The sequence below is a fragment of the Trichomonas vaginalis genome, chromosome III (genome assembly GCF_026262505.1).
Source record: "Trichomonas vaginalis G3 chromosome III, whole genome shotgun sequence".
Lineage (NCBI taxonomy): Eukaryota > Parabasalia > Trichomonadida > Trichomonadidae > Trichomonas > Trichomonas vaginalis.
The window spans coordinates 11,204,114-11,225,314 of NC_067205.1; the positions used below are offsets into that span (position 1 = coordinate 11,204,114).

At 34.2% G+C, this 21,201-nt stretch overlaps 14 protein-coding genes and 2 pseudogenes across 16 annotated transcripts, besides 2 other annotated features; 12 read left to right on the top strand and 4 right to left on the bottom strand.

Annotated features, from left to right (window-relative positions):
- Positions 1-927: 927 nt before the first annotated feature.
- TVAGG3_0681210 (ribonuclease H-like family) lies at positions 928-2,259 on the top strand (the record flags this gene model as incomplete). The annotated part of the gene is made up of 1 exon (XM_051242707.1): positions 928-2,259. A coding segment is annotated over one exon (1,332 nt), but the record flags the coding sequence as incomplete, so codon positions are not given.
- A 159-nt stretch (positions 2,260-2,418) lies between these two features.
- Positions 2,419-2,919, top strand: TVAGG3_0681220 (uncharacterized protein; the record flags this gene model as incomplete). Its single annotated transcript, XM_001290097.1, has 1 exon — positions 2,419-2,919. One exon carries the CDS (start codon positions 2,419-2,421, stop codon positions 2,917-2,919), a length of 501 nt encoding a protein of 166 aa, XP_001290098.1.
- Positions 2,920-3,224: 305 nt separating this feature from the next.
- Positions 3,225-21,201: part of a mobile genetic element that runs on past the window's edge.
- TVAGG3_0681240 (uncharacterized protein) lies at positions 4,319-4,543 on the bottom strand (the record flags this gene model as incomplete). The annotated part of the gene is made up of 1 exon (XM_051242708.1): positions 4,319-4,543. The coding sequence occupies one exon, from the start codon at positions 4,541-4,543 to the stop codon at positions 4,319-4,321; it is 225 nt and encodes a 74-aa protein (XP_051089295.1).
- On the bottom strand, positions 5,090-5,425 carry TVAGG3_0681250 (uncharacterized protein; the record flags this gene model as incomplete). The annotated part of the gene is made up of 1 exon (XM_051242709.1): positions 5,090-5,425. A coding segment is annotated over one exon (336 nt), but the record flags the coding sequence as incomplete, so codon positions are not given.
- Positions 5,475-6,097, top strand: TVAGG3_0681260 (protein of unknown function, DUF4106 family; the record flags this gene model as incomplete). The annotated part of the gene is made up of 1 exon (XM_051242710.1): positions 5,475-6,097. A coding segment is annotated over one exon (623 nt), but the record flags the coding sequence as incomplete, so codon positions are not given.
- Positions 6,326-6,727, bottom strand: TVAGG3_0681270 (uncharacterized protein; the record flags this gene model as incomplete). Its single annotated transcript, XM_001316800.2, has 1 exon — positions 6,326-6,727. The coding sequence occupies one exon, from the start codon at positions 6,725-6,727 to the stop codon at positions 6,326-6,328; it is 402 nt and encodes a 133-aa protein (XP_001316835.2).
- On the top strand, positions 6,753-7,367 carry TVAGG3_0681280 (uncharacterized protein; the record flags this gene model as incomplete). Its single annotated transcript, XM_051242711.1, has 1 exon — positions 6,753-7,367. The coding sequence occupies one exon, from the start codon at positions 6,753-6,755 to the stop codon at positions 7,365-7,367; it is 615 nt and encodes a 204-aa protein (XP_051089298.1).
- TVAGG3_0681290 (uncharacterized protein) lies at positions 7,631-7,843 on the bottom strand (the record flags this gene model as incomplete). The annotated part of the gene is made up of 1 exon (XM_051242712.1): positions 7,631-7,843. The coding sequence occupies one exon, from the start codon at positions 7,841-7,843 to the stop codon at positions 7,631-7,633; it is 213 nt and encodes a 70-aa protein (XP_051089299.1).
- Positions 9,118-10,162, top strand: TVAGG3_0681300 (organellar and viral DNA polymerase type B; the record flags this gene model as incomplete). The annotated part of the gene is made up of 1 exon (XM_051242713.1): positions 9,118-10,162. A coding segment is annotated over one exon (1,045 nt), but the record flags the coding sequence as incomplete, so codon positions are not given.
- Positions 10,303-10,906, top strand: TVAGG3_0681310 (keratin-associated protein family; the record flags this gene model as incomplete). Its single annotated transcript, XM_051242714.1, has 1 exon — positions 10,303-10,906. A coding segment is annotated over one exon (604 nt), but the record flags the coding sequence as incomplete, so codon positions are not given.
- TVAGG3_0681320 (integrase core domain containing protein family) lies at positions 11,598-12,398 on the top strand (the record flags this gene model as incomplete). Its single annotated transcript, XM_051242715.1, has 1 exon — positions 11,598-12,398. The coding sequence occupies one exon, from the start codon at positions 11,598-11,600 to the stop codon at positions 12,396-12,398; it is 801 nt and encodes a 266-aa protein (XP_051089302.1).
- TVAGG3_0681330 (organellar and viral DNA polymerase type B) lies at positions 12,791-13,250 on the top strand (the record flags this gene model as incomplete). The annotated part of the gene is made up of 1 exon (XM_051242716.1): positions 12,791-13,250. A coding segment is annotated over one exon (460 nt), but the record flags the coding sequence as incomplete, so codon positions are not given.
- On the top strand, positions 14,268-14,564 carry TVAGG3_0681340 (uncharacterized protein; the record flags this gene model as incomplete). The annotated part of the gene is made up of 1 exon (XM_051242717.1): positions 14,268-14,564. The coding sequence occupies one exon, from the start codon at positions 14,268-14,270 to the stop codon at positions 14,562-14,564; it is 297 nt and encodes a 98-aa protein (XP_051089304.1).
- On the top strand, positions 15,442-16,269 carry TVAGG3_0681350 (KilA, N-terminal/APSES-type HTH, DNA-binding family; the record flags this gene model as incomplete). The annotated part of the gene is made up of 1 exon (XM_051242718.1): positions 15,442-16,269. One exon carries the CDS (start codon positions 15,442-15,444, stop codon positions 16,267-16,269), a length of 828 nt encoding a protein of 275 aa, XP_051089305.1.
- Positions 17,088-18,391: a mobile genetic element.
- Positions 17,184-18,311, top strand: TVAGG3_0681370 (annotated as a pseudogene). The gene has a single exon. A coding segment is annotated over exon 1 (1,128 nt).
- Positions 18,742-21,016, top strand: TVAGG3_0681380 (annotated as a pseudogene). Its single transcript has one exon. A coding segment is annotated over exon 1 (2,275 nt).

Here is a 21,201-nt window from a genome sequence, read left to right on the forward strand (position 1 = left end):
GTTGAATTGTTAATTTTTTTATTTCCACCTGGGATATTTTGAATTGGGCTAGCCCAATCCCACCTCTCAATTTTCTCTCAATTGGGCAATGGGGATCCCATATAAAATGTATTGTAACAAATTTTACATGCATAATATAGTACAATTAAACAACATTCTAAAAATATTAAATTCACATCATTTACTTGAAGATTTTATATTTTCAACAAAAATTAATACAATAATTACATTAAATTGAGGAGATTTATAATATTTATTATAAATTAAAATATTATTACTCAATTTTTTGAAATATTGCATTTTAGTGGTAAATAAAATTTAAGTTTACATGGAGAAAAAAATTTTAAATTCCAAAAAAAAATTCAATTGGGATAACGATAGGGACAAAAATTTAGAATCCCCATATGCTTGGGATAAAATCACATGACTATTCTAAATTTTTGTCCCTATCGTTATCCCAATTGAATTTTTTTTTGGAATTTAAAATTTTTTTCTCCATGTAAACTTAAATTTTAATTTTTACCACTAAAATGCAATATTTCAACAAATTAATGAGTAATAATATTTTAATTTATAATAAATATTATAAATCTCCTCAATTTAATGTAATTATTGTATTAATTTTTGTTGAAAATATAAAATCTTCAAGTAAATGATGTGAATTTAATATTTTTAGAATGTTGTTTAATTGTACTATATTATGCATGTAAAATTTTGTTACAATACATTTTATATGGGATCCCCATTGCCCAATTGAGAGAAAATTGAGAGGTGGGATTGGGCTAGCCCAATTCAAAATATCCCAGGTGGAAATAAAAAAATTAACAATTCAACATAAAAAAGCATCTTAAATAATAATGATAAAAAAAATTTTGTATGAATTTCAATCAAATTTGTTTTTATTCAACTTAAGAAATCACTTCATTAATGAAAGAAGTCGGGTTCACAACATATCCCGATCTTGAAACGAAACAACATGTTTACATGCGATATAAACATGAAGGTAGTCCCAAGTGGTATGTAAAATGCAATGAACTTGTGACACGATCTGATGGCGTAGTTTGCCGGTGTTCAATGCAAGAACAAAGGGAGGATCATTATAAAAACTGGCTTAAGACTCATGTTCACACATGTCAGGCCGGAGAAGCATTATCGCAGCAAACATTACTTGACTACTACAATAAAGGTAAACAGTCAAATGATCCAATGTTGGATTTATCGAATGTATACGATGAAATGACCATTTTTACCGGTAAGTTCAACCTTGCCTTAGACACATTTGCATCCCCAGAATTCACGCATGTTGCAAAGATTTTCATTATGTTCACAATATATCAAATGATGAACAAATACAAACAACTTCAGTCAGCTAATATCAATCCGGAAAAACTTGCTGACAAATTATATAAGCCTATTACACGTGATGAGATCCGAAATAGAATGATTGCTATTGCTAACAGCATACACCTTGCTAAAGTTCTCGAATTCGCCAAAAAAGCATACACTTGTGTCGCCATCGATGAAGGCAAGACACATGATTACCACAATCTTGATTTTGTCTTAACAAATCCGTTGGAGCAAATGAAGCCATACCCAGTAGAGGCGATAGATATGAAGGATGGCCAGACAAGTCAGGATTATAAATCCGCAATAACAGCAGGATTTAACAGAATTGACATTAGGAAAGTCAAGATAGGTAGTGTGGTAGTTGACGGAGGACCAGCACAGTTAAAATGCTTCAAAGATACTTGGAATGATTCATTCTATCATGACAGAGATCCAAAATACTACAAGATATTGCTTATTCCCTGTTTGTGTCACAGAATCCACAACAGCTATCAATATATTGCTGGCAAGAACAACCAGTTACAAAGTTTAGTAAAGGATGTGCACAGAATTGCAGAACTTTGTCGCATTCATGCTGACGATATAGGTGCACAATGTCCACAGCATGTATCCACCAGATGGATATATGACTATAATATATGTGTCTTTATTCTTAAGTACGAAAACAAAATCAAGCAATATATAAATGTAGATCACGATAAAATCGTACAATTGAAAGATTGTTTAGCTGTTCTTAAAAAGCTAATCTTAGTATTCGAATCGGATAAGGCATTGTTGGCAAATTGTTACATTTGGCTTCGTAAAGCCATATCAGCTCTCAATCTTTTGACATCCAATTTGCATAATGCATTCGGATCCATCTTGGCATCTTCATTGGATAGCTATACCTTGGACTCTGACTTTGGTGGGCTATGGTGTTTGGCATTCTCTCTCACGCCGAGAGGAAGGTTCTACTTCCATAGAAAGTTTGTTAAAAACGAAGAAGTAGAAGATTTGGCCGATCCCTTGAGTTCCTTTCAAAGTGAGCATATTCCTGATAAAGATCCGGCAGAAGATTTACAGGACATTTACATGGATTCTATTTTTGAGGAAGGTAACACAAACGCTGTAATTGATGTAACAGATGAAGGCACATTTCGTAGAATTGTCGAATCTGATGATCAACTTAGGCTTACATTGCAAGATGTACGCGAGGATAATCATCAGACTGCCGAAAATGATCTAACAGCAGCTAAAGATTACCTCAAGCGCATTTTGGTTCAATTCCGATTGAACGAAAGACAAAAAACGCTTGTACTCTCGTTATATAATACGTTCATCAATAAGGAATCAGACATCTTTGAGAACGATCTGATGGACGAGGCACAAAATTATGCTTGGGAAGAGATCTCGCATAGAATTGGAGAAAAATCCATCCTTGCGGAAATAGCATTACGCTTGTTATGTTCATCTCCTTCGGAGGCAACATGTGAACGTAATATCAAAGCACAAAGGTTAATTTTGAACGTTAGGCGGTTAAGATCCAAGAAAAACTTGTTAAATAGCCGTCATATCTTAATGGCAACTAAATGAAATAAACATTTTGTTATTATTTATTTTTCAATATTAAATAGCCATTTTCTTCACAAATATTTCAATGTGTTTTTACAACAATTTAACATTCAATAATTTATAAGAGAGAGGGTCAAAGTTGCTATTTGTCACTTTTCCACAAGAATATAATGGGGAAAAAGTTATCATATAGTTGATCTCATTCACTGAGGTGAGAGATGCATGTAGTGTAATGGGATAAACAGTGGGATTGCTGCTCTAAGTTAGTATGGCTAAGTCGTGTACTGAGACACTGCGCGCCTCCGTACACCACTTAACCTTAAATATTTACAAAACCAGTAACGTATATTTTACAACACAAACGACAACACTAACTTAACCTTAAATATTTACAAACCGCCAACCACTAATGACTTCATTAATGTAAAAATAAACGTTCTCACTTACAAAAGTATTGCAACTCCTCCCATTGCTGTGCTTCACATAACAGCTCATAATCTTCTGACTCACTTTCTTCTTCATATAGGTCAAAGTCACTGTCAAAATAAATGTTAGTAAGTTTTGACAAAGCTAATGAAACACGTTTACCGTTTGTATCGTATGCTTGTATAAACTTTCCATTCTTCATTCCTTCATAAACGCTCAAACTAACTTTACCCTTTCTCCCTCGTATCTGATAGAATGTATTTTCACGAGGAACGAAGAACAAATTCTTGAACTCATGACCGTTGTAGTTTGTTATCTCAATAGTTTTCGTCATTTATATAAAAATAAACTTAAAAATTAATGATATCACCACCCTCACACGTATGAAAACATAGCGCAAAAATAAATTTAGGGTAGAAGGGTAGATCTAACCTCATTTCTACCCTCATTTCTAACCTTGTTGAATTCATTGCTTTATAACTCTCTTCCTTGGTTTCTTTTTAGTTGCTTTCTTCACGTCTGTCTCCAACTTGACTGTCTTTCTTCTTCGTCCGTAATGATACCAGTTACTTCCACCAGTCAATGGGTCAAATGGTCGTTCATAAGGGTTTCCATACATTCCATAGGGACCATACGGAAGAACTACTGGTGGAGAAGAAACATTTTCTTTAGTTCCATCGAATCTATTTAAATGCATTGTTTCACCTTTCATCTGGTCATTAAAGTCTTTTGCGTGTTTTGCAAACTCATCGTCCTTTCCTAAAGCATTTTCTGACTCAGTCGCAACCAAATTGGATGCTTTATTTATGAGCCCTATTTTATTTAATCTTAACTTCTTTGCAACCCAGCCTCCAATCTTCCCTTTATTTGCATCTAATGTCTTTGAAACCCCTCCTCCACTCATTTTATTTACTGCGTCATAAGCTCCAAGTGCTTTTGCTCCAAATGCTAATGCTTTTGTTCCCATTGCGCCTAAAGCTGCCCAAGCTACCATTTACACCATATTAAAATCATCTCTCTTCAATATTATCTCATAAAAGTTCTCGTTACTGGAGAAAGTCAATGAAACGTAAGCGTTCTCACGGGCTTCGCCCTCACCGCTTTGCGGTCTATCTAACTTATTTCTTATATCATCTATACGCTTCAAAATGTCTGAACAATTGCTAACATCTTCTACAACAGTTATTTCATCATGAATGACCTTCAAGAACAAGCTCATTTAATATGCAATTAAAATCATCTCAATAATGAGTCCATCCTTTCCGTCTTTGGGTAGCACAACATCTTTCATTGAAGAAGGTTCGACAAGTCTTATGTTAAACTTACTGACAAAGTTTGTTATACTATAATGCTTTGGCGGCGAATACATATAGTTTGAAAGACATAATATAGATTCTTCAGCAAATTCACTTATACTGGATTTTATAACAATGTTCTCACGAGACCAAATACCACCATTTGACAATCTTGTAAGCAATCCTGCTGAACCTTCAACTGTAAACGTCGATGGTAACATTCCACGAAGGTCATCTATTGACATCTTTGAGTCACTGAATTTAAATATTTTCTTAAAGCAATCGTCATTATCTAACCATGCAATAGCTTTGAAGTTTTCATTCGAATATACATCTGCTTCATTAAATGTAAAACCTGACTTCTTTGCAGAGACGACTTTAAAATCTATTGAGTTTGTTTCAAAATTATATGCTATGGTAACTTCTGAAGGTAATGGATGCCCTTCCGCAGTCAGTTGTTCTCTCACTACCGTTTGAAGCTTTGTGTTAAAAACTTTCATGTCATCTCCTGTGTCTAGGTTCACATACACAGCAACAGGGAAACTATCTTGCTTCTTTGTTTCATCATTATACCTCAAAACATTAAAGTTCTTCAATAATATTGTTCTTCCTGCTGGAATACTTCGAACTTGTCTGATTTCAATAGCTTTCTCACCTCCTATATACTCTACCCAGTGTCTTGGATATTCATAAGTATACTGACTTTCTTGAATTTTGGTTGGTTTCATCATAACGTGTTCATAGTATATCTTTATACTCTTGTCAGTTAGACTCGGTGCTATATTCTGAATATTTCTGACTTGCATTTTTAATGGAGATAAAATGAAGCATTTAATACATGACGTAGATGAAGACATGAATGAAAGCAGTGAAAAGCTCAACAGTTCTCTTATTCTTCCTTTCAGTAAGGACTATGAATTCTGTTCAAATGGCGTTTATTTCTATTGTGGAAAGATGGGGTCAGGTAAGACATTTAACCTCATTCGTCATATACTCATAACAGAGCGTTTAGGAAACGACTCTTACTATGACCAAATCATTATATCAGCAACTTCAGACTCTATGGATTCAACAGCGAAAACATTTATGTCAAAAGTTCAAGCCTCTGTCGTTAAAGTTCCAGACAGTGAACTCATTGAATTTCTTCAACGTTACATTCGACGTAAGAGGAAATATTATGCCATCGTTGAATTTATACAGTCAGGAATGCAAAAGACTTCTGAGGAGATGGAAAGAATTATTGACAAACACCACTTACGTCAGTACTCAGGAGTTTACGATATGAAACGACTTACAAACTACATTCTGTCAAAACTTTCAAAATACCCCTTCAAAAAATATCCATCAAACACTTTATTAGTTTGTGACGACTTCGCTGGTAAAGGTTTAGTGTCAAAACCAGACTCACCATTAGCGAACATCATAACTAAAGTCAGACATTACCATTTAACTGTAGCAATACTTATGCAAACATGGAGGTTTTTAGCTTTAAACATAAAACGTCTCATAACTGACTTCGTTATCTTTCAAGGTTTCTCACGTTATGATATTGAACTCATTTGGAAACAGTCAGGTATAACATTACCTTTTGAAGAAATTTGGGAAGCATATAAGTCTCTCATCTCTCCTCGTTCATACCTTGAGATTCATATCATGACTAATACCATTAAAGTCAAAAATATTCCATGGGAACGACCAACATTGTTTTAAAGTTTAACCTTCAATTGACTGATGGTAAACAAATTCCATGCATCTCTGTCGCCATTTCTGTTAATATTTTTGCTGTCATTCATATCATCCACTTCTCCATCTGTTAACTTTTGAGGATATGCGTTAGAATAGCTGTTCTTAAATGAAGGCTTTTCACCTTTGAGAGCATAAACTCTATAACTTTCTGCATACTTTATGTTTGAACCTCCTGAGCCATCATTGACATAAATTTTTATAGGCTTCCACCCTTTGTTCATGTTCCTGCTTCTTCCCTTAGCTCTTTTGTTCAGTAGTTCTACATCTTTATACACAGCTCCTGTCTCAGTGAATTCAACAATATTTTCATTCGTTAGCTTTACATTCAAACCCTTGTCGAGTATATTGTTCATTTCATACATATAAAAGGTTTTTATTCTATATGAAATGAGAAGCAAATCCATCTTAGCTGGTGCCGTTAATGTTCCAATTGAACCAACATCAAATGTTGACTCACGAACGACAAACAATATTGTCATAAAGAACTATAGTTCAGAGTGTTTGAAAGAACCAGAACCAGAGCTGAAATCCGTGAATTTAAACACAGCTTCAAACGCTAACGCTACATCAGATGTTAAGTTAGAGTATCCACCACTGGACCAAATTCTTTCAAGAGAAGCCAACGACAACCCTTACACAAATGTTCAAACAAATCCTTCAGATAACGTAGACCATTACCTTCTTCAGTTATACCAAACAATTTTACTCAAAGACGATAAGAAGCTTTTGACAAATCTTATAAGCAAGAACCAAATAATTCTAACAAAGGAGGATTTAGAAAATGTTATATCACGAATAACAGGGAAACAATGTGTCATTGACTATCTCGACCCTGAAATCGAATGCTGTGGTCAAACTCCACTATTCATGAAAATAGGTAACATCCGCATCATTGAAACACCAGGAACTACAGGAGTTGAGTTTAAGTATAAATATTCGAACGAGTATACAAAACTATCTACTGACTATAAACTTTGTTTGAAATATGTTTTAGTAAATTAAAGCAGTCAGGAGGGCTCTTTGAGCCCATCTTGGCGCTTTGCGCCGTTAGTCAAAAAAATTTCAAGTTAGCAATTTGTAATATCTATCCAAAACTTCTTCAACAGTATCGAACTCATCTTCATAATGCAAACCTAATCTTATTGACTTGGTGCAGTTTTCACTAACACAATATTTTTCTGTTCTCTTGACTGACATAACTAACTCATTTGTTTCATCAAACAGCAACAACCAAAGTTCATGACCTAATACATAACATTCATACTTTATATTTTTAGCTCTGAGTTCTCTTGTAAGCTGTTGCATTTAATATTTTCTAAAAAGTCAACTTCAACAGTCATTCGCACTGGTGCCTTCAGTTCTACAGGCTCTCCTTGAAAGTCAACAAGTCTGAATTGCATGTCTTTCAAATTATGAGGACTAATGCGAACCCATTTACCTAAATGAGTTGCTATGACAGGAACGTTTGGAATGAACATTGAATTGACTGCATAACAGAAGGATTTATATTCTACTGAACCTTTACTATTAACTCCTGAAATACCTGTGACATTAGCTATTTTAGACTCAATGTACAAACAATTACCATAACATACGTATGGAACAGATTTCATCTCAATCGTTTTGTCAACACTTTTCAAAGGAAATGTCATATGGTATGCTCCTAAAAGAAGTTGAACTCTATGACTCATTCTTGGTATCTTAAACTCTTTCTCGCTGCTGAACTTCAATGTTCCCTCAGAAGAGAGTTCGACATCTATGTTGTCAATAGTTTCTTCATTTATGAGAGCATTTAACACTCCAGCAATTTTATCTATTCTATACCCAACTCTGTTAGGAAATGTTATAACACTTCTTTTGTCATCTATTTCAATCTCCATGAAATCTGTTTCATCTGTTATGACAAAAGTTGCGATAGTATTGAAGTCAACAACTCTGAAAGCAAGCGCTTCATTCTGAAGACCTAAGTTTGTTTGTAGCTTTACTGTCCCGTATTCGTTTGGGTCTGTACTTTGCAAATAGAACAACATTTTATTCTCATTAAAATATGACTATTGCTGCATATGCGTATGAAACAAATGAAGCAAGAAGAGCACATGAACTAGTAAACGAAAACTCAACTTTAACCATTGAAGGCAATGATTTAGTCATTGACGATGGAAAAACTAAAAAAGTCATTGATTTCGATACTTTTAACACTTATGACCCATTCATTACAATAAGTAAAGTTCCTATCATAAATGATGGAACGGTGCAATATATAAATTCTACAGTAGATGCCTCATTAGTGAAAGTACTGAATGTTCTCATTGAATTGTTAAAGAGCTTTCGATTTGACGACAACATTAAATGCCTAAAGAATTTAGTCATGAATGAGAAACAAATTCTCGGCGTTGCTGGTAGCAGTAATGATGTACACCTTATGACATTAGAATATTATAACGAACATAAAGATGAACTGAAAGGAGAGAAGGGTGACACTGGACCTCAAGGACCACAAGGAATACAAGGAATTCAAGGAATTCAAGGACCTCAAGGCGAAAACGGTTTGGATGGAAAGGATGGAAAAACTGCTAAATCATGGATATGGAACCTTATAAATACTGGTTTAACAGCTGCTTCATATGGAGTTCTTCAATACCAAATCGGAAAGATATGGGCAGTACTTGGTGAAGAAGTTTTAGATGACGTTAAAAATGCTTTGAACTTCATTTCAAATGGTTCGGATACTATTAAAACGTTATCTGGTTGGATGCAAGAAACAAGGAGTCAAATAGATACTGTAAGACGTATAGCAAACAATGCACGTACGGGATTGGATACTTTACGAGAAGCACAAAATACACTAAAGGAAGCAAATGATATTCTTGGCTCAGTATCAGACATGCATGAAGATTGGCTTAAAGGTATTGACAAATCTTTAAAAAATCACAGTCAGTCTATTGCTGACTACAAGAAAAGTATAGATTTTTTACATAGTGCTATGGACGTACATGATGGAAGCATAAGGAACTTACTTAATGCTAACAATAACTTACCAGGAACTATTAAAGCATTTATAAAGTCCTTTGTAAAACCTGGTGCTCTAACATTTAGGTCTTTGAGAGCAAGAGCATTGAAGTCAAGAGATGCAGAAACTCCAACAGAACCTACAGAAGGAACTGAAACAACAGAAACTCCAGAAGAACCACCAAAACCAACAGCTAATGAAATATTGTTCGAATATTTTCCAAGGTACTCTGTTCTCATTGCATACATTCAAGAAATACTTAAGAAAGCAGACTTGACTTTAGGAGATGATGAAAGTTCTGTATATCTTTCGTTCCAGTTTCAAATAGCAGAACTTTTGAGACAGATATGCTTAATGTATGACAACATCTCTGATTTCACAAGATATGATGACGACCATGATCCCGAACACGGTGAAGAAGAAGTTTTACAAACATCCATTAAGACAGGAAAGGTTTTAACTCAAAGTCTCATTATTGACACTAAAGATGGCGAAGTGGACGTTCTTCAAGAGCTGAAGAAAAATACTTCTTCGGGAGGTGGTGGTAGGCATGAACTTGAAATAAATGAGATAGAAGAGAAATTAGCCGAAAAAGCAGATAAAAACCACGTTCATTATATAACTTCAGACGAACAGATTATAACAGACTACCATGGATATTTAACACGAAGTGATGAAGTGAAGACGGAAGATGTTAATGAAAGAAGATATAAATACATTCGTGCTAAAGGTTATGACATAAGCTGTACTGTACAGTATGACACGGGTAAAGCACCAGAAGCATTTAGTTATAACGATGAAATTTATGCCTCTACTTTCTCTGTTAACGGTGTATTAGTTGAACCAAGATTTACATTGAGAGTTAAGACAAAAATAACCGTTGAAGATGCTATTAAAAGTAAAGCTGACAAAGTTGAACTCGAAGCAATGAACAAAGTTTTGAAATCTCATAAACACAACATCTCCGATATAAATGAACTTCAAGCTACATTAGACAGTAAAGCCGACAAAAATCATACACATAAATCCTTCACTACTGTTAGAGCAGACGACATAATATTGAACTATGATTTGGGTTCAAGTGCACCTTTAGAGAATCCGAGTACAAGCGTAAAAGATACTCTTAACAATTTAGATAAGAGTTGCAGGAATATCGAAGATCATGCCAGAAACTTTGAAGCATATGAACTACCATCAATGTTAGACAGTAAAGCCGACAAAAATCATACACATAAATCCTTCACTACTGTTAGAGCAGACGACATAATATTGAACTTTGACCTTGGTTCAAGTGCACCATTAGAAAATCCAAGTACAAGCGTAAAAGATACTCTTAACAATTTAGATAAGAGTTGCAGGAATATCGAAGATCATGCCAGAAACTTTGAAGCATATGAACTACCAACAATGTTAGATAAGAAAGCAGACAAAACAGAGCTTCAAACATTAAAGACAGAAATACTTCAAACATTATATCCTATAGGCTCTATTTATACGTCAATGAATTCAACAAATCCAGAAACAGTTTTAGGTTTTGGTATGTGGGAGCAGATTGTAGATAAATTCTTATACTGTGCGAACTCTTCAAAGCAAACAGGAGGTTCGAAGAAAATTACTGAAGCAAACCTTCCACCGCACACTCATACAGGAACTACAAACACAACAGGTAGTCATTCACATTCAATAACAAAAAGAGGTTATACAAATCTTGCAGCAGGTTCGGATAGACAGGGAATGCATAGATATGATATTTCAAGTGACCCAGTAGATTCAAGCACAGTATTTTCTGTGGAACCACAGGAAATCATTCACACACTTTCACAACAAATCCAACAGGCTCGGGTGAAGATTATATGCCACCATTTGTGACTGTATTCGCATGGTACCGCGTTCAATGAACGCGCTTGAGCCTTGAATAAAATCTTTAACTTTACATAAATGAGCTTGAAAGAAGTATTCGAACAACATCCATGGAGGTCATTTAAGAAATTCAATGAAGCTGCAAAGAGTTGGGGATTTACTAACAGAGCTGAAGTGAAAAGGTTCTTTGACAAAAATGTTGTACATCAAACAAAAATAAACCCTTACGACTACTTTTTACCATTTACTCCAACACTCCTGACGCATACCAATTTGACACTCTCATTCAAAGCAGAAAAGGAGGACATAAACCATTCCTCATCTTCATTAATGTTAACACTCGCAAAGCTTTTGCGTATATAATGAAAAATAAAGGAACTCGTGAAGTGTTAAGAGTTTTACAAAAGTTTGTAGCAGAACATAGCCCAAGTACTTTAACATCAGACCAAGACAGTGCATACCTCAGCAATGAAATCACAGATTTTCTCATTAAGCATAACATAACTCACTACACTACTGAAGACCATAACCATAACATACTTGGCATCATTAACCGCTTCATAAGAACGCTCAGAGATTTAAATCAAGAGCGAGACTTTACCGAAGAAACAATGAAACACTTTCTCGAAGTATATAATTCCTCAACACATTCTACAACAGGACATACACCAAATTCAATGACACAACAACAAGAAGAAAAGTATATACAAAAGAAACGAAGTCAAACACAAAATATCAGAAATTCAACACAATTTACCCTCATTCCTGGTACAAAAGTTCGTGTAGTTCTTGACGACAAACCATTGACAAAGAAACGTTTAAGGTTAAGTCGAAATTATTATATCGTAGACTCTACGCAAGGTAATGGATATCTTATAAAAGCTGCTGACGACTCCATAGCGTTTTACCCTCGTCATAAATTAGTCGAAAGTAGTAATGGCAAACTTGCTGAAACCATTGACGAAGCAAAGCGAGGAGTGGTTATTGAAATACTTGGCTATAACACAAACGATGACACTTATAAAGTAAGATATGAAGGAGGCGTTGAAGATGTTATACCATCTAAGAACTTGAGAGAGTCGAAACCAACACATCTGGGACCATTAGAGCGGGAGTACTGGAAAGACAAAAATATGCCAGAAAGAATAAGAAAATTCTTCTAAACTTTTTCATTAGATGTAAATCAGACATGAATGAGAACAGTCATGATATCATTAATGGTACCATTTATTTTAACATAAAGACGCAAAGCGGCGAGGACGAAGTCCATGACCAAAAATAATGTTTAGGGTAGATGGTTAGATCTACCCTCATTTCTACCCTCATTTCTACCCTCATTTTTTGTATTTGACGGGAATTAATTCTTGATTTCAGGGATTTTTTGACGAAGTGCAAATCTTCACTTCGTCAAAAATAACAGTTATCTACCCTCATTTCTACCCTCAGCCGCTAAGCGGCGAGACTCAAAGGGTCTTGAATTTTCATGAATTTCCTTAAGATGAAAAAAATAAAGTTAGTTTTATTTTTATTTATTTTTTTATTTTGTATAAAAGATATGATTTCAACAATCGGCACAACAACAATTCAAACAACAGCACCAAATTCGTTAGTCATGAATCCAACATCTATGTTAGTAGAGATGAAAAGCTTTATTCCTTCTTCATATACTTTTGAAACAAAAATCCAGAAGATAAAGCAAGAACTTTTAACAAGTAATTTAGACTGTACCGCACAGGATGAAGAAAATGAAGAATATCTTTATGACATGCAGGACATTATTGACCATTTACCCAAATTGCCTGAAATCCAACAACAAAAGCTCACTATTCATGAATTCGATGAAATAGAAGTGAAACCAACTGACTCAGTAGAAATAAAGAAGTTCATACGTAAAGTAAATTATGAGTTTCTAGGATATCATTGCAACCATAAAGTTATGGACAAAGATTGCGACATGGTATATAAGAACATCTCTGACATATATAAATCCGAAGAATTTAAGACATACGACAACTTTGTTTCATTAGTTGCAGAATGTGTATGGCAGATAAGAGATAAAGATAGAAGAGGTAAGGTATGGAATGAACAGATAAAACCAACTACTTTTGAGTTAAAGAAAACCATTGACGCCTTAGTTGTTCTAGCAGGTCAAATTTCAATGTATAACGCAAAAATGAATCCACAATGTTCTAAATGTAAAGCAGCAATGAGGAAATATAACTACTCCGTCAAAGAGATAGAACGTATGAGAAACGACTATGCTGACTTAAAGAAAGAAGTAGAGAAACCAGCAGAAGATAAAATGGACATGTTAGCATTTCTGAACAAAAACTATCCAACTGCTGACGATTTCCTATTATCTGACGTCAAGAAGAAGTATAAAGAAACCTTCGGCATTGTTAAAACATTTCGATGTAACTAAAAGAAGAAATAGAAGCTACAAAACTGTTTAGAATCTCACGAATTCATAACGTATATCATGTAAAATGTTTATAAAATAACTGGGGTAGAAATGAGGGTAGAAATGAGGTTAGATCTAACCATCTACCCTAAAATATATTTTTGCTGAATTCAACACAAAAATAATGAATTTCCTTAAGATAGAAAAAAATAAAGTTAGTTTTATTTTTTTCTAACTTTTTATCTTGTATGTAAGAACAGAAATGTCAGTCGAAGCAAAAACATTCACTAACAAATCTAATGGCGAAACATTCACAAAAGGCACTTATAACGGTATTGAAGTCTTACGTAGAGACAAGGATGGTTATATAAATGCAACAAAGATGGCAAGAGAAGCAGGAAAGTTAAACCATTTAAACAGATTTCTCAATAGTGCTAAAATGCAGGAAATTCTTGAGTTTTGGTTGAAAGAATACGGTCGAGCCAAAAGTGGCTCAACCTCAAAACAAACATTTTATGAGCTTACTAAGGCATTTATGAATGAATTCAAAGGTATTTGCATACATCCTGACCTCGTTCATTTTGTTGCTGAATGGTGCTCTGTAAAGTATGCATTTTATGTCAAAGATATTATGGACTCCATAGACAAGAAAGTTCATGAGAAATTAGATGAAGAAGAACTCGAAGATACAGTAGAGAATGCTAAACCTTTGTTTGAAGAAGAAGTTAGAAAAATGTGTGAAAAACAATTAGAACATGAACGTGAGATATGTTATGGTTATAGAGATTCTCAATACGAACTAGACCAATGGGAACAAGAAAATTTAAAGAGAGAATTTAGAGAATATGAACTCGCTAAGATAGCATTAGAAGCTGCAGAAAAGAAGTTAAAAGCTTGGGGTTGTTTTGTACAAAAATATTGTGAGTAAATGAACCATTTATTTTTATTGAATTCAGCACAAAATTCTGAGTAAAATGACATATGGCATGTGTCAAACCGTTGAGTTTTCACAAATTTTAAAAATTGCTGCGGAAAGTTCGTCAAAAAAGTGAAGGTTCCCGACGGTTTCAAACCGCCATACTTTACATGAAGATAGTTTACAATGTCAACTAAATATCATGTACGATAGAAACGGTTATGTAAAGTTTACATTTTGTAAAGTTTTGTCCTGATTCAAGACAAGTCTTGTATTTTTCAGAACAAGTCTTGTATTTTTTCAAGACAAATCTTGTCCTGATTCAGAACAAGACTTGTATTTTTTCAAGACAAATCTTGTCCTGATTCAGAACAAGACTTGCACTTTTTAGTCAGTTTTTCTTGTAAAGTTCTCAAATTTGAGAACAATTGTCCTGATTCAAGACAAGTCTTGTATTTTTTCAGAACAAGTCTTGTATTTTTTCAAGACAAATCTTGTCCTGATTCAAGACAAGTCTTGCACTTTTTCAGGAAATCCTATCGTCCAACTTTACAAATGTCACTTTTTCAACATGATTGCATTTTGGTCGGGGAACAACTTTCTCTCAATTTATCACTTTTTCTATCGTCGTGTTTTGTCACTTTTCCCTCAGGGTGTGTGTCAGAAAATATCCAAAATCTTTATAGCCTCGTATCTCCTTCAATTCTTGACGGTTTGACATGTATGACACACCATTCAATTCAGAATTATGTGCTGAATCTTATGACATTCATTTGTTCGTGACTTCTTTTCACATATGTAACCCTGAATTTTTAACATTTCTTTAACACAGAAAAATAAAGTTAGTTTTATTTTTATTTATTTTTTTATTTTGTATGTAAAGACAGTAATGTCAACATTAGAGAACAAAACAACTGCTATCGTTCATGAAGCCATAAATGAAGAATACGAATACATACAATATAACAAACAACTTCGCCTCATTCGTTCGGTCAAAGATGACATGTACCAGATGCAAAGTATAATGAATGCTCTTCGTTCTACAAAGCAAGCATATCATTGGTTTGAAAACCAACAGGCAAAAGAACTTTTAGAAGAATTTCCTCATATGATTGCTTCCCTCGGAAAACCGAGGGAAGAGATTCCGTACGAAAATCGCAAGAATTTGGCTCCTGGTTTGAAAGGTTATTATGTTCATAGACTTTTAGTAAATGCTGTAGCAATGTGGGCTTCACCTCGTTATGCTTGTTATATTTTCATGATGTTAGATGAACTATATAAAGCAGAACGTGAAGATATGGAAAAGAAACTTCATGCAAAAGATGAAGTCATTGAAGCAAAAGACAAAAGCATACAGAAAAGAATACCACGTTCAGTACCAAAAGGAAAGGAAAAGAGTTATAAGTATATGATTTACGCTGAAGAGTTGGAGAAAGAAGAAGATAGAGATATGGTTATGTTGCATTTAGTCAGAAGAAACAACAAAAGCTTTTACGACCTTGCTAAGATTTACAAATCTGACAGAAACTGGTTCTATCGTGAAAACTTACCGATTTCAATGACACCGAATGAGCAAATAAAGGAAATTGTCAAAAATACTCTTCCTCAAACACACTATGACATCAAAGGTTGCACAATACTTACATTCAAAGAAGACTTAACATTACTGAAAGAAAAGATAACAGAATATTTCGACAACTTCAAAGAGGAAGAATGAAAACTTACCGATTTCAATGAAAAACATTAACTTTTTGACGAAGTGAAGATTTGCACTTTGACAAAATTTAATGAAAAACATTAACTTTTTGACGAAGTGAAGATTTGCACTTTGACAAAATTTAATGAAAAACATTAACTTTTTGACGAAGTGAAGATTTGCACTTTGACAAAATTTAATGAAAAACATTAACGTAAACATTAACGATAAAATTTATTTCCTGGACTGTTGTCAAAATGTCATGTTGTCATCATTTTTAAAAGAAGTTAAATAACCTGGTGACACATGGTGACGTGGTGACACCTTCAGTTCTTCAAAAATATATTTTTGCTTAAATAGCTTCAGGGTCTATTTCTTCAACCATTTCACTTTCTTCGTCAATGTCAATAGAAGCTTCTTCAACCTTTGGTAAGAACTTTTGTATGACATCTTTGTTCGTTATTGTCTTCAGAGATGAAGGATAATATTTCACATTTGTTTCACCCTTCTTATATTCTTTCTGTTCGGAAAGATTTAAAGCAATACTGAAGAAGTCAATGTTAGAGTTCTTTATGACAGTATAATGAGTATCTTTGACATTCACGAAGAAACTCTTTTGTTTCAAAACTACTGCTAACTCTTGTGAAGTATAACGTTTGCGGTCAATGACGATAGCTAATGGTTTGACATACTGACCAAACTTAGATTCTTTCACAAACTTCTTGTTAAAGATAACATTAACATTTGAAGCATTATTGAACTCATTCTTGATGGCAGTAGCGAGAGCATTGTATGAAAAGAACTTGCAATCTTGCATGTGTTTCATTAAAATAAAAATATAGGGTGTCCAAAGGTGCGTTTAGCACAGCGCTCTATATGAGACTATTAAAGGAGATATATGCTGATTATAAATATATAATAAAAAATATGAATATATGTATATGATGAGTAAGTTGTATTTTGGCGCCATGCCGGGATATAAAATGAATTTTGAGACAAGAGGCGGTTTCGCGGGAAATTTTGGCGGGATTTTTTTTCATTTTTTTAATGAATCATAAAGAAAACATCCTCGCTCTTGCAAAAAAATGCAAAGACTGTAAAAAAATCTACGAGACATTGGTAAAATGCTTCGGTATGGATGCTCCTAGCTATTCCACTGTAACGTATCATGTTAGGATGTATCACTTCATGAACAAAAAGGCGCCCATCATAAAAATTGACAAAAAATCGCCGGATCAAAGAAAAATCAAAGCAATTCTTCAAGTGCTAGATGAAGACCCAAGAGCATCACTCAGAAGGATAGAGGAAATGACAAAGATACCACGTACAACAGTCAGTTATTATCTGCACAATTATTTGAACTACAAACTAGCGTATACACGTTGGGTTCCGCACAACCTTAATTCAGTTCAAAAAAAATCTAGAGTCCAATCTTCGAAAGAGCTCCTCTCTATATTGGGTGCGTATCAATCCAAGAAGTTTCGCTTTTTAGTAACAGGGGACGAGTCTTGGTTTCAATATGCAACAGAAGCCAAAATCATGTGGATCCCGAAGGATGAAAATCCGCAAACATTCCCGAAGAAAAAAATTGACACACCAATGATGATGTTGTCGGTTTTTTGGGGCTGAATGGCATCATCGCAATTGATATTCTTCAAAAACCTAATACGATGAATGCTCAGCATCTAATTGACAATGTTCTTACTCAAATTATCAATTCTGATGAGTTTGAGAAATCCAAACAACAAAAACAAAAGTTTGCAATTCATTTAGATAATTCAAGAGTTCACAAAAGTCATAAGGTAATGAATTACTTGGTGGAAAACAATGTCAAAGTTGTTCCAAACCCAATTTATTCACCTGATATTGCACCCTCTGACTTTTATTTATTCGGCACGCTAAAAAAGAGAGCTGAAGGACGCGAATTCGCGAGTCCAGATGATCTTGAAAATTTTGTAAGAGAGCAATTTGAGCAATTTTCTCATGATGATTTAAAGCGTGTCTTTCAAGCCTGGATCGATCGCTGCGAACGCGTGATTGAATCCAATGGTGATTATATTTAAATAAACTTTATATATATGTAACTTGTTTATTTCTATTCGCAGTATTCAGGTTTGTGCTAAACACACCTTTGGACACCCTATAATTAAATTATTTTGAAAAATAACTTTAAAAAAATCTAATCTAATTTTTTCAAAAAATATTTTTTTATTTCCTACTAAAGATGTATCGGAAGTTGTCTAAGTTAGAACACTCGGAAATAAAACAACTTCTTACAGAAGCTAACATAGATGTTGCAAAACATTACGCAACAAACAAAAAAGCACTCGCTGACATTCAATGACTATAATGGTGCAATAAGTTATGATAGAATTCATGAGTTCATAAAGCCGCAACGCGGCGAGGACGAAGTCCATGCAAGAATTTCCTTTAAATGACGTTGCTATTGACTTATATCATAGACGTTCAGTACCTCATGAAGTAAGAAGAGAAATGTTTGACATAACAAATGCAAACGTTGGTGAAACAAGAAGAAGAGACGACACACTGAAACAACAGAGAAGAGAGATGTTTAAAAGTGCTATAGAACAAGTTCGCAAAGCTAACGATGTCATTCGTTCCATTGACGACAAACCAAAAGAAGGTGAGAGATGGTTAAAGAAAGATGAAGAGAATAGGAAGAGAAATGTGAAGTCAGGCAATAGACTCATTGACTTTAACATCGAAGCTTTAGATGAACCAAACAGAGACTACTTACACAAACATTTCGGTAAGGTTTTCATGAGACTCTTAGAGAAATTAAAATAAACTCACAACAGAGATGGATGGTATGTTATAAACTTGGTGGAAAGTATGAATGTTCTACGTTAAACCTCAATAATATTGGAACATTACTACATCAGCTCTTGAAGGAGAACTTTATATCAGAGATAGAAGCAAATGCTGCAGGTATTGTTGAAATGCACTATGACTTCTTCTTGACAAACATAAAGAATCTTACCGAAATAAAGATGTATGATTTAACAGAATATGAAGGCTTAACGATGTCAGATGTAAAGAAAGGCAAACCAAAAAAGAGACCATATAGAGATGAAAGCACACTGACAAATGACCAGAAAGCCATTTTGGAAGCTCTTAAGCAAACAGGAAACCCAGCACTTATAGAAAGCTTTTGGAAAGATAATGGTGAAAAGAAGTTTTATAAGAAGAGAAGCGGTCAGTTCTGGAAGTATCTTTGCACATTACCTATAAATCTTGAACGCTACCAAATCTTCAATGAACTGAACAAAAGAACTGCAACACTTATGACAGAAGACAATTGTTTCGTTTATGCTTGCATTCAGGCTGGAGTAAATGAAGAAACTATTGACCACATGAGAGAAGTCATTCGTGTTAGAGACTTTCCTCAAAGTAAAGTACAAGAAATTTCTGACGCAACAGGTATAGCATTTAATGTTACCATTGGTTATTTCAATGACTCAAGACATAATGAAATAAAGAGATACATACCAAAAGAATGTGAAACTGTTCGAACTATTGACTTACTTCTTGTTGAAGACCACTACATGCTAAATGAAAGATTACCAATGACAACATATTTCATTCGCAACTATATAGAAATCTTGAAAGTGTGGTGGAATGAACATTGAGAAACAGATGAAGATTTATACAAAGAGAGAAGATAAATATGTAGTTCGTTATGATAGAACAACACCGTTATGGGATGTTATGAAAACATTGTGGGAGTGCAAATATTTCGAACCTATTTCTTATGGAGAACTTTTCACATATACGACTGACTTATATAAACAGAACCTTGCACCATTTAAAGATTTGACATATGCTCCAAAGTATTGTGTACAACTGAAGAAGAAAGCAGAGTCAAAAGAAGTAAATAAAAATAAGTGCAAGTTCATTCCTGAGCACGTTTTCTTTGCTGACTTTGAGTGTAGTACGATGGCTTTCATAAAGCTTTTAACATCTGTTACAGTGAAGATGGTTCAGTGAGTGAAAGCATTTGGGGTCAGAACTGTGCAACAGAATTTTTGGAGCGACTTCCTGACAAGAGTTTAATATATTTCCATAACCTCAGTTATGATATAAACTTCATCTTAAGACACATGACAGAAGTGAAAGGAACTCCCATCATTAAAGGTTCACGAACAATGCAAATAACTGGCTTATATAAAGGAAGGGCAATTATTATAAAAGACTCTTACAGTGTTATAAATAAGAAGCTTAAACTATTTCCTGCTATGTTTAACTTACAAACAGGACCGAAAGAAGTATTTCCATATAACTACTACAGCAGTGTTTTGTTAGCAAATGACAACAGAACTGGTGTCATTTCTGAAGCATGTAAGTTTATCCGGATGCGATACATTCATGAAAAACATAGATTCCATCAAAGGTTGCAGAATAGATGAAACCACTTCGACTTAGAAAAGTATAGCACATTTTATTGCAAACAAGATGTAAGAATTTTAAGAGAAGGTTTTGTTAAGTTCCGCAATGACATATTGAAAGAATTTGATTTAAACGTTTATGACTACGTTAGTATTTGTTCAATTGCTAACAAATTATTTGAGAACAGAGTGTACTTCCCGAATGGAAATTTATATGACCTCTCAAATAAACCAAGAGAATTTATTTCGAGATGCATTCAAGGTGGAAGATGTATGCTGTCAGATAACATGAAACAAAAGAGCGAAAAGAAACTCATTGCTGATTCGACGCTGTTTCATTATATCCATCAGCTATAGCAAGACTTTATACTTTAGAAGGTATTCCAAAGGTTATGAAGAAAGAAATGTTAAGCACAGAGTATCTCATGAGACATTTATTCGATGACGACCAAAAGGAACCCATTGGTGAAAAGTTTATGTCTGGCTTCTTTGTTCTCATTAAGATAACAGAGATTGGAATACATAGACACTTTCCTTTAATAGTTTG